Consider the following 12,663-nt stretch of genomic DNA (forward strand, 5'->3'; position numbering starts at 1 on the left):
TGGAGCAGTTTTGTAGAAGGAGTAGACACTGAAAAGACTACATGACTGGTTTACATAAAAGTAGGCAGGTTAGATAACTGCAGAGAAGCTACCTTACTATGCCAAGGGGAACAATATAGGGTAACCAAATTTTAGGCTTAGATTGCCTATGCTAACTGAAAACATTTACAGAAACTTATATAACAAGAAGTTGATCCAGACCAATATTTTTTCTTCCATATAATTACTCCAAGTTCTGACCTACGAGTCTCTTAGTTTTAAAAAACAGGAGAAATACAACACTGAATACTAAAAGCACAGGCCTTAAGTTCTGAATATTTTTCATTAAAAGCAAAATCATTATTCAACTTTTTTTTAGGGAATTTATACAATGTAATCAGAAGTGCACAAGCTGAATCGGGGTTTGCAATTTGCTAGAAACAGAGGTCATCAGTAAAAGCCATGCTTTAATGCCGATTTCTGCCTCATTTTAAATTACTGGGCAGAGGTAGACACAAATATTTAAACCTTAGGAGGCAACCATTGTTATCTAGGAACCAGAATTGAGTTAAATTAAGGAACCTAAGCTTCCTTTAAAAACAAGATAAATTCATGGCCTGGATCTGTACTAGACGAGATAATGAGTGTTCACTAAAAGAACCATACTTAGTTCTCGCTTTAGTAACAAAATAAGGCATATTATTATTATTTTTAATAGGTCCTCAATGTTTCAGGATATACAAAGAAAAAATGGCCAGATAACTGTTAATTCCATCAAATTGTGTCATTTCATAGCTAATAAACAAGGGGTATTGTTAAAAACCATAAATACAATTTTTAGTATTATTGCTGAAAGAAAAGCAGCCTATAAAAGCAGCAACACAGTCCCAATGCATCATGGTGACACAGGTCTATGTTCTTTTGCAGGGTTAAAAGCTTTGGGAGAACTACAGCCACTTAGTAAAGAGAAGAAGGTATCTGACACATTCATAATACTAAATTACTGCATCCTACTTTAAAATACAATGTTCGCTTCCTGTCAATGCAAGACTGTATAGCTTCTCAAGAAGATGTGGGCACCTCCACATTGCTCTTATCTGGTTCAATCACACAAGTAAATGTAGTAATATAAAGACAATACCCAACGCTCATGAAAAACAAGAGCACAGGTCTGCTATTCTTCTATTCCATAAAAAGGAAAAGTGAGTCTTTAATGTGTCACAAACTTCAAATTATATACATTGCCATGCCCACCAATATGCACAGTTAAATCCACAACTAATATCAGCACATTCTAAAGCTTTTAAAAGTAAATGTTTATATTTTTCTAAAGCCTTTTCACCTCGGGCACAAATCTGACATATGTACAGTGCCCCCACGGCACTGATTGATTAACAACTAATCAGAAACAACCACTGTGCATTTGCAGGAGAGCAGAGCTGGGTGCCAGTCACTTTTCCATGAAGCGGTAATGAAGCCACAGAGGCAAAATGATATTAGACTTTTGATTTTTTTTTAAGAATGAGATGCTTTTCCAATGAATTACATTACTGTATACCATCCCATACCCTCTTGAGACTAGTTATACTAATAATGCTAAACTCAGGTTTTCCCAAACAAAGCTTGGGTTTTCTTTACATTCTTCTAACCAATATTTTTTTTCACCTAGCCCTGCACAGTTATGTTGCATAGAGATTTATAGGGTGTCTTAATATTGGGCTAGAGCACTCAAACACCAAGACATGGGAGCTGGCCAGAAAGTTTGGCATTTACATTGTTAATGCAGCTTTAGAAGTTCAGTCAGTTTGCTTTTCAATCGAAACTAAAATTCGACTTTTACAAATGCCTGATCAATGTCTATCATATCATGTGCCAGGGATGAATGACCTCCAAAGTGTCTGCGCGGGAGTTCCATTATCCCGGCACAGCCAAAAAAAAGGATTGTCTCCAGGAAGAAGAAAGAGGAAGATGGCGCCCAATAATGTAACATGCATTTGCATGTTGCACTTTAGTTCCACTTTGATGACTATGTTACTGGTATTCTGTAAGAGATGACTTTCCTTTGTTCCATTACAGACCTAAAGTAAGCATACATTCTCTAAATACCCACATTTGTATTCTTACCTAAATCTTGGGAGCAAATTGTTCCAACAAAAGTGCTTGTTTTTGAAGATAGAGATGGGCAAATGTATTTTGACAGAACTTGAGAAGGTATTAGGAAGATATGGGTGGACACAAAGCTTTTGGTTTCATAGTGGGCATCATTCTCAGTTCATCTACAAAGTGATGCGGTGTTCAGTTTCATTTGCAATTAATGCAAGGGTGATTTATTGTGAATGAAAATGAACACTAACACCTAGGGGATGAATGGAGAACTCCATACTTTTGCAGTAATTTTGTGTAAAACTGCCTCTGTTGCTCTCTATAACTGGTCTCCCAATTGCCTCTCTACAGTTTTCTGTAGGAAGCAACTCACAACTATGCTCTTGTGCAGCAAGGTAAGAATTGTGTTTTGCAAACACATTTCGTGAGCTCAATGCAGATGTAAATCATTTGTGGCTATTGAGGGAAATTTTAAATTAATGTTTTTGTGCCCATAGTTCAGTTTCAACATGGAATGTTAAATGTAAAGCTGTAGGCATGTTAAATGATCAGTCTGAACTGAAAAAACTTTTGAGATACAAGAGGAAATAAATTGATATAACACTGCAAACCAATGTGTACCTTTTAAAAGCCTCTGATGGATTTCGTTCACATTCTCCAGGTTGTAGCAATTTCTGAACCGAGGGATCATTTAGTTTCTCTTTGTATCCAGGCATCAGTCCACCTTGACAAATCTGGTCAACGAGGCTCCTGATAAAGTTTCCCACACATAATGTATCGGAGTCTTGGGCCCTGCAGAAGTGAAAAGCCAAGACTTGTCTGTGTAACCCTCTCTGCAAACCAGCAGGTGAACTTGGCCAAACCAGCTCTGTACAAAGGGCTGTTTTTCCACTTCCTGGTCCACCACAAAACAGTAAACCCCAAGCTAAACCTTTCCCAGTGCTGCCACCATTGCTGCCCGAATTTGCCACAATCGACAATTTGTTTGCTGCGATGGTGCTGCAGTTTGTTTTTTCCTGCAGGCAGTGCTGAAGCTTGTGGAAGATCCATTCCCTGCAGTAGAATGGCTTTCCCTGCAGCAAGCTGGTCTGAGCCATTGCAGCTACTGGTCGTAAATCTGAGCTCTCACATAGAACTGTGTTGCTTCAGCATTTGAAACTGAATAAACCTTGGGGCAAGAAGCAGAGCTGAATTCCAGTAGTGACATATCCTAAACAGGATGGGTCAGTGGAATGCAGGGCGAATTCAACAGATCCAGTAAATGTCAATCTTCACACTGAGCGAGTTTAAAATCCTGCATTCGGTTTTTACATTTTAGGTTGCAAAATCCAAAAGACTCAGTTTATAGATGAAATGGCAATAGGCTGTCTACATCCAGGAGTAATATTCAGCTGGCTCCAAAAGTTAAGTACTCTCATCGCTGCATCTGGATTTCATATAATGATGCATTCTTTCAGTACAGGCAGGAGACAATACATCTGGAAAACCGAAGGAGGAGCAGGGAAAAAAAAAAAGAAAAAAAAGAAAGAAGTTAGAATGCATCAGAAACACTGGGGATCACATGCAACAGTTCATAGGCAAACAGCATTTACCAAGCTCTATTTATTTTTGAATTGGGGAGTTTCAGTTAGAGGTTTTATCATTCAAAAGTGAAATGCTTGAGTAATAAGTCATTTATATATTACAAACTGCTGCTGGCTGAGGCCATGCCAGATTAAACAGCATGCTACTTTAACAAAACTGATGGAAAGAATGTATTGTTCAAAACAACCAATCAGCCTTCACTTTACTCTTTGCCAAGACAGTTCAGAAAAGTTGTAAAAGTGAAACCCCAAATGCTTGCTACACAGTCCTTTGCTTTATACACAAAGAAAATATGCACTTAATTGCCTTACCATAAACCTATAACAATCTTCTGTGTCTGACCATTTAAGGTAAGCATCCTATAAACAAGATGCTTTTCCAAGCACTTCTCAGTTCAGCCTGTGCTAGTAATAAATTATCTGACCACATACTTTTAAATGATACCATTTACAAGCCTTTCTAGAATGTTAGTGATGAGTCTTCATTATTATTATTATTATTATTATTATTATTAAACAGGATTTATATAGCGCCAACATATTACGCAGCGCTGTACAATAAATAGGGAATGCAAATGACAGACTAATACAGACAGTGATACAGGAGGAGAGGACCCTGCCCCTTCATCAGATAATAGGTTTTGGGAATTGTTAATAGTAACTGGGAAATCAAAAAAAGCAAACTGCTAATAAAAAATACAAATATAGAAATTTACTCAAAATGATAAATCTAAAGTATATACTGATTTCAGCATCTCTAATAATAATTTTTCATTTTTGTCCCATACAGTGTACAACACATAGTAGTGCCTTACTGTGTGCTGCAGTGCATGTGCATTAAATTGCCATGGACAAAAACTAGCACCACAATGTGTTAGTACTAATTATTGTCTGCAGCAGTAACCTGGGAACATCTAAATAATAAAGTTAATTTTGTACCCAGAACCTGGAAAACAAGAATTCTTCTGCTAACAAGGAGAAAGAATGACTTTGTTACCATTCTAGCAGTATACCCCAAAAGTACTAAGCCAGCTTTGTAAAGTAAATGGCAAATTTAAAAAATTCCGGTTATGTATTAGATTCTTTTGTGCAAATTCAGGCCGAGATCATCTGATGAGGTTGTTGTACTTGGCATGTCTTAATCTCAAACTGATAATGGAACATGAACTGCCTGGTGTACTGGTCATGGGATGTATGATGAGCTATGCAAACACTGAGTAGCATGCACAGTGTCCCAACACTGAAGATTCTTCAGAAATAGTGAAGGGAAAATGAAATAAATGACAATACTGAGCACACTGAAAGAATATAGATATCAAAAATCTATGTGTGACACAAACAACTCATGTAAGTATGTTAACATGAAAGTAAATGGTATGTGCAAACATTTTTAACATAATCATGCATTTATAGCTCCGGAGAAGTAATGCTAAAAATATATCATGAGTGTTCTTTCCATTGTGGTGAAACATGCATATTTAATTCTTTCTAACTGGCTTCATCCTGCATTACTGTGACTACCTTGTAATTGTGACCTTTAATCTGTACCTAACTTTCCTTTGTTGCTAAATGCCCAAAATTACAAAATACAGCAAATTACTTACTGCCCATCACTGTTGTCAAGTAGCTTTCTGTCAAATATGTTTATAATTTATCTCTTTAAAGACATTGCAAGTGCATTTTTGACAGACTAATACAGACAGTGATACAGGAGGAGAGGACCCTGCCCCAAAGAGCTTACAATCTAGTAGGTGAGGGAATTTCACACACAATAGGATGGGAGATTTGTAGTGGTGGTTTTAATTGACAGAAGAAGACGGGTAGGCAAGTTTATAAAGATATATATTGATTTGCAGAACATGCACACACATTGTAGGCTGACAACACACAGCATTTTTGTGGACCGAGTGGTGTAAGCCCTGCATTGAGTTAGAGATTTGATCTTTGCTGCTTCAACTTTTCACTTTGCAGTTACAGGTGGGAATAGAAAGGAGGTGTCTAAGTAAAAGTAAAACTGCTCTAAAGAAAGACCTGGTGCCCTATCCTACTAGAGAGTGCAGTGCTGCAAAAAATGAGCGCTGTATATCAGGACTGAATGGCCAGAAGAACAAATCCTTTGCCAGGTTTTTTTTGAATTTTATTGAAGGTCCACTTATAGACTTGATATGATTTATGCTATCTAAACAAATGGCAACTTGCTATCAATAGAATAAATTCATAAGGAGCACTGTGGATTCATCAATAACCAATGTTGTCTGATAACACATCTTTAATACACTAAATTAAATTAGACTTGTGATACAAGAGTGTGCTGCAATATTTTAGTACAGGTTGAATTTCAAAAATCCAGCCATCAATAATCCGGATCCTTCAGTTTTCTGGCATGGATTTCGGAGCGCAATTTCAAATTTTTTGGAGGCGCCATTTATGTAATAATGGTGCTGTACTCCGGAATCAGCTGTTAGGTTTTGCTTTTCCTCTACAAATTGAAGCTGTTCCTGTTGCTGAGGATGCTGGTACTGTCAGTCATGAAGATGATCATCCTGACAGCCCATCTGCTATTTAGCTTCTTTTCGAGGGTGCAGTAATGATTAAAATTCTGAGGCACTATTTTGTTTAGTTGAATTAAAATTCTGTAAAACGGTTTTATTTAGTTGGTGAACATTAAAATGTAATTTAGTATCATTTCATTAAGTGTTATTTCATTTTAATATATACAGCATATACTGTATAACCTTCAGAGATCTGGCACTCCTCAGGTCCGGAGGTTGAAGGATTTTTGAATGTCAACCTGTAAATTAAAAGAGTAAAAACTGAGATGCATTATCTGGTTACTATAAAAATTCAACAAGTGCATCTATGGTACTACGCACACAGTCACCTTGGCAAAAGTTGTCACAACAAGATGCTAATAACTTTTCTGAAAGAATCAGAATTATGTAATGAATTTTGAAACTAGCAAAGCACAAATAGAATGAGGTTTTTAAAAACTACATCCTAAGGTTTTGAATATCAGGATATATAAATATTAGTAATAAAAAAATGATCTGGTCCCTATCAGATCTTAAAATTAGGTAAATATAACAGATAAAAGATAAAAAACAGCACATGACATATTACACCTTGCCATTTTTTGTAACAGTCGAAATGCAGAAGCTTTATGTGAAAAATTAAATAAACCTTTACCACATCATAGGAATTAAAAGAGGGTAAGTAGCTGCAAGGTGCTACTTACTCAAATGCACTGCACTGGTAAACTGATCATCAAAGTGTGAGCACCTCTAGCAGATGTTTTGTCAGTTTGCTGGTGTGGAGCATCAGGCGTTTGTTAGAACAATGCCAAGGAGAAAAGACAAGTGTTGCAATTGCAATTGTTCCTGCTTATCAATCTGGGAAGGGTTATAAGGCCACCTCCAAACAATCTGAAGTCCATCATTCCACAGTGAGAATGGTTATTCACATGAAGAAAACATTTATTACAATTGCCAACCTTCCCATGAGATTACATCAGCAAATTCACCCCAAGGTCCGAACATGCAATGCCCAGAAACACTGCTATACACCAAAAGCTATATCTCACACTCTACAGTCCTCGTTCAGCATGTATAAAGGTAAATTTCTTAACAGTACAATTAGAAAAAGACAGAGTATGTCTGTGTGTGTATGGCTTGTTTAGAAAAGTAACCAAGGGAAAACCTCTTCTCTCTAAAAAGAACATGGTAGCAAGGCTCAGTTTTGCATAGCAACATCTAAAACAACGTGAACAAAGTGAAAATATTTGTACATTATCAAGTGCAATGTTTGGCAAAAAACAAACACCTCATACCAAACGTCAAGCAAGGTGGTGGAGGTGTGGTGATTTCCACCCACAGGACTTGGCCACATTGCAGTCATTGAGCCAACCATAAACTCCTCCGTATACCAAAGAACTCCTAAATCAAATGAGAGGCCATATATGTGTGACAGCAAAAGCTTGGCTGAAATTGGGTCATTTGACAGGACAATGATCCCAAACACCCCAGCAAATCCACAACAGAATGGCTGAAAAAAAAGTTCAAGATATCTCAATGGCCAGGTTAAAGTCCAGACCTTAACCCAATCTAAATGCTGTAGCGGGACCTTAAGAGAGGCGTGCATGAACAAATGCCCATAAACCTAAATGAATTGAAGAAACGTTGTAAAGAAAGACGAGCCAAAGTTCCTCCACAAAGATGTGAGAGACTGATAGTCATACAGAAAACATTTACCTAAAGTAATTGCTACTAAAGGGGGTTCCACAAGCTATGGAAGCATGGGTACTTAGCGTGTACTTAGTTTTTCACACATGGCTCCTCCATTTTGACTTCATTTCTGTTACATAATGATACGGTGTAATCTGTTGTGTGTTGTTTCACACCTGGTGTTAGATTTAAATACGTTTAGAACCTGTTGAGGATTTGACAATACTTTTTATGTCTTGATATATAAAACCTTACAACTGAAAGACTATGTACTCTTTCTCATGACTGTAACAGTAAGGAAACATGTCAGTAAGTGACCTTAGCAAAGATTACTGCAAATCCAAGCACACAGCAGAAAGATCTACACAGCTGGAGCACGGAGATGAGAACATATGCATGCTGTCACCACAGTACTGATGTTCATGAGAAAACTCATTCATAAACTTCTAAATCTAAAATACTTTAAACTGAACTCAAGACTTTGCTCTATCATGGCTGTACAGGCTCCTCACCTCTGCTGAATATCATTACCCCATCTCATTGTACACTATAGGCTAAAGTAGGTCAGAGCTGGTGTTATGTTTGGGCAGGAGGACATCGAGCATCATCAAGCCCCTCTCTTCCCTGTTGACTGCGCCTTGCCTGTCCTTTGAAGCTCATTATCACATGTAGGTGCAACCTATGGTGGTCTGCATACAAATACAGTCTAGAAACACAAAAACCTCCGGACCGATACCCACCCATGAAGGCATTCTGATATGTACAGGAGTGCTGAGAGACAGAGTGTTGTGTTTTCTTTTGTAGGAAGCCATGTACAATGCCCCGTCAGACTTCAGCGGCACCCCCCACCCCCACAAACACACCCACCCACCCCCGTGATTTCTAGGAATATCATAGAGATTACATCACTGTGTCTCTATTAAGACAAATAANGATAACGAACAAAATATTTAACATTTTAATTGGCAAGTTGCTTAAGGGGGATGGAGGAATCAAAGAGGTCAAAATATCGGCATGCCTGGATCAATTTACATTTATTTTGGCTGAAAATAACTAATACAGCACATGTCCCATGCTGTCTAAAAGAAGACCCTCTGTTACTAATAGCAACCAAACACCAGATGTATTCATAAAACAGCAGAGAACTTGCTTGGATGCTTTATGCATACACACAGGTAAGTACCACAAGTACAACTCACCAAATGCCTGTCCACCAAAGTCCCATACCAATATGGCCTTTATAAACACACTGACATCTTTTTCCCACCACTACTGAAGACACAGAAGAGAACTGAACCCAATCTAGGAGTTTACTATAGCAATGCCTAGCAATAGTCAGACAGACTTTGCAGACCTGTCCACCATCAGCCTTTTGCTAAACTGCAGACACAGTGTTCTACACTTCCGCAGTAATGGAATTATTGATTGCAGTAGCATTACAGACACAACTACAAGAAGTCTCTTTAACATGGAAAAGTATACATGAAGTAAATACAATTTTCTTCGGAGCAGGTCTTTACTTTACCTGCTACCTAAAGCAGGACCGATCACCAGAATTTTTACTTAAAAAGTATGACAACTGTGGAAGTAAAGATGAGTTTTTGTTTTTTTTTAGTTTAGTTCTGCTTTTTTCAATTTTCTAACACATTACCTTGTTAAAGTGGACATACACTGAGATATAATGGAGTTGCCATCGCTGAACTCATTGTAAAGAAAGCTAATTACCTGGCTGTGAGGCTGATCTGTAGGTGTCCGTAGTTTCAGTCACTCACAGACAACAAGCATGCAGATATCAGTGTGACAATTATATGAAAATCTGAGCTGTATAGTCCATGAGGATCAGTGACCCAGATGATCTAAAGACAGGAAATCAGAACAGGCAAGTGGTATATTATAAAACCAAGGTAACAATGGCAGCACAGATCATCTATCATTGTAGGTCCACTTTATGCACCGAGCATTCACCAGCAGCATCCATGCATTCCTGTACTATGTCAGATGGTAGACAAGCATGCAGACAATGGGGATAGCAGTCTATATTCTTGTGTGCTGGAGGGGGGCAGCATAAAACAAAAACGGCATTTTATTTATTTATGAGCAAACTGAAAGTGAGGTCAATAGATTAAATGCAAACATGTGTTCGAATTGCAATAACTAAATGACATTTAAGTATGAGGAAGGATATTCATCATCATATAGGCTGATATGTTCCAAAACCCAGCCGACCTCCTATATTTCCCACTGAAATATTATTGCCATCTTCTGCTTTACATGACAAGTAATAGAAGTGTCACATATCCCAATCTGTACACTTCCTGCAAGTTGTTTAGGAAAGCCTGTTTCTTGGATTAACTTATCAAGTGACATCATGACAATATATATTATATGCAAGAAGTAAAGGCATTTTATTGCAGTGAATTTTACTATGTTTTAAGTGACAGTGATTCATATTTGATGTGGATGACTATAAAATTGGAAGCATTCACAGAAAAAAGAAGTGATGCTTAAGACATCAGTGACATTCTAAAAGGACAACAGAGACATAGCAGGAGGGACTTAGGTAAAGGAGAGCTGAACATAAATGACAGCTCACAGAAAGCTCAACTGATGACAGACCGAAATTAAACAAGAACAGCAAGGTGTTGATTTACAATTCCAGGAGGTAATGAGTTAATAAATATGTATATGGGGTTGTGTAATAACATATGTATAGATTGTGCAGAAATAATCAATATGCCAGCTCTGCATTTTTAAACGAGAGGGGGAGGGTGAAGGACAAGAAATGTGCCTGGACACCAGATAGCCATGGGAATGACATGTCATGTGTCTGGCATGGCCCTTTCCATCTATTTCATTGCATTGATCATGCCTTGCCGCATTTTACCTTACAGCATATTGCTCAAAGCTGCATACTGGGCTTTCTGGTTTGCTGGTAATCACAGCGTTCTTCTTTCGTCTGCATTCACACAAGACAGAGCTAGATCACACAATTGTAATGGCTCACACCCCTATGACAAATGCCAGGGCACACCGACTGCCAATATCACACCAGCCAATCATACTTCCTCTGCAGAAACAAAGAGTTAAGCCAATGTCAGGTGGAAGTAAGACAACAGCAGCATCTTCTATATAAATAGGACAAATGCAATGTAACAAGACACAAAAATAGAAGTTCCCACACAAGCAGCCTGCGATCTATATCGGGAGAAGTGTCAAAGTGTTTGCAAACTGCTCAGAATGCAAATCAAAGCTGGGAAAATGCTGGGAAGAAAAAGCCTCCTAAATCAAGGGAAGTGTCTGCAGACTTCCTGGCAGTGCCACACCACATCAGCTGGACTTTTCTTGTTCTCTGCATGGGGTGGAAGTGGCTTGTCAATGAAGATTTCTGCACATGACTCTGGGGTATTTATTGCCCTCTTCCTCCTCCCCTCTTTCCTGTGTCTATAGGGAGACTTGGGCAGCTCCAGCCATCACGTACACAGGGCTGTATACAACACATACAGGGGGAGGCAGCCAATCACATGCTATGTCAGGGCCACAGACCCCACCCCGGCAGATGAGGGGGAGCGGATCTGTGCAGCTGGAATTGGGGGGGGGGGTCTGCCAAATCGGGTGAGGTGCAACAATTGCCGGGGAGTGCAGGAGGCAGCCATGGGGAGGATGGAGGAGTGTGCTGCCGGCATGCACGGAGCTCGCTGTCCTCACCTAACTTCAGGAGCTGAGTGACAGAACTAACCTGTGCTATACACTGTGTGTGGGTGTGTTCACATATGTGTACACCGCACAGCCTGCACACACGGCGCCCTCACCGGCCAGCTGTCCGCCTCTGCCCCGGGATATTTACCTGCACCGACTCCCAGTCACTGCGCCGCCGCCTGTCGCTCTGCTCCCCGGGGTGCTCGCTCTTTGTTCCCCCTCTCTTTCTCGGGTCTGGCTGTACAGCAGCCGCCGCTCCTCCTCCCCGAGAGCCGGGGACTCCGCCTCCAAACAGCAGGAGGGGACAGCGGCCACACAGCTCCACCGCAAGACGAGGACAACTCTTCCCAGGCGGCCGCGCCCACGTCGTGACGTCTCCAGCAGCCACATTCGCGTTACCATGGTCTGGACGCTGGCCAGAGGTCCGGTGCATGACGGGACTTGTAGTTCCAGCCAATGTGCGGTCTGCTGATCACGTGATGACCAGTCGTCCTGGCGTAACCCTTCTTTTCTCTTATGTTTCATCTGCTTATTATTTCTGTAACTTTTCCAATTTCACTTTCTCTAAAGTCACGAAGTTCACACTAGAGCTGTTGATAGAAATCTGATGTGCAGAATATTTTAGAGGTACTAAGTCACTGATAGAAAAGGTCCCATGATTTTCTGTAGTTTGTTTTTTACAGATGTTACATTTCATTCATGTCATGTACATTATACACAAATCATGCTTATCTACCTCATCACCAATCAAAATCCCTGAGCAGCACATGGGTTGGTTTCTGGGATACCCCGGCAGCCGCAGGTCATGTGCAGCTCAGGGATTTTGACCGACGAGCAGAACAATCAGGCCGGTAAGTATGTTTTATTCCAGAAGGTACATCAAGTGCCCCTTTTATTATTATTACACAGTATTTATATAGCATAGTTATATCATATTCTGCAGTGTTGTACAACGTACATAGTCATGTCACTAGCTGTCCCTCAAAGGGGCTAACAATCTAACCTTCCTACCATAGTCATATGTCTTTATCACAATCTAAGGTCAATGCTGGGGGGAAGCCAATTACCTAACTGCATGCTTT

General features: G+C 39.6%; 1 protein-coding gene across 4 annotated transcripts in view; it reads right to left on the bottom strand.

Annotated features, from left to right (window-relative positions):
* Nucleotides 1-12,062, bottom strand: part of ANKRD50 (ankyrin repeat domain containing 50) — a 33,586-nt gene extending 21,524 nt beyond the window's left edge. The window contains exons 1-3 of one of the 4 annotated variants that reach the window (XM_072405806.1): nt 10,948-11,299; nt 9,611-9,741; nt 2,704-3,560 (exon numbers count right to left, since the gene is read on the bottom strand). In XM_072405806.1, the coding sequence (XP_072261907.1) occupies nt 2,704-3,179 (476 nt within the window). In that variant the 5' untranslated portion in view covers nt 3,180-3,560; nt 9,611-9,741; nt 10,948-11,299. Of the gene's footprint in view, nt 1-2,703; nt 3,561-6,400; nt 6,466-9,610; nt 11,300-11,729 lie in introns of those variants that run through there. The other 3 variants (XM_072405804.1, XM_072405803.1, XM_072405807.1) reach the window with 3 other exon arrangements.
* Between the last annotated feature and the right edge of the window lie 601 nt (nt 12,063-12,663).

The sequence above is a fragment of the Pyxicephalus adspersus genome, chromosome 3 (genome assembly GCF_032062135.1).
Source record: "Pyxicephalus adspersus chromosome 3, UCB_Pads_2.0, whole genome shotgun sequence".
Taxonomy (NCBI): domain Eukaryota; kingdom Metazoa; phylum Chordata; class Amphibia; order Anura; family Pyxicephalidae; genus Pyxicephalus; species Pyxicephalus adspersus.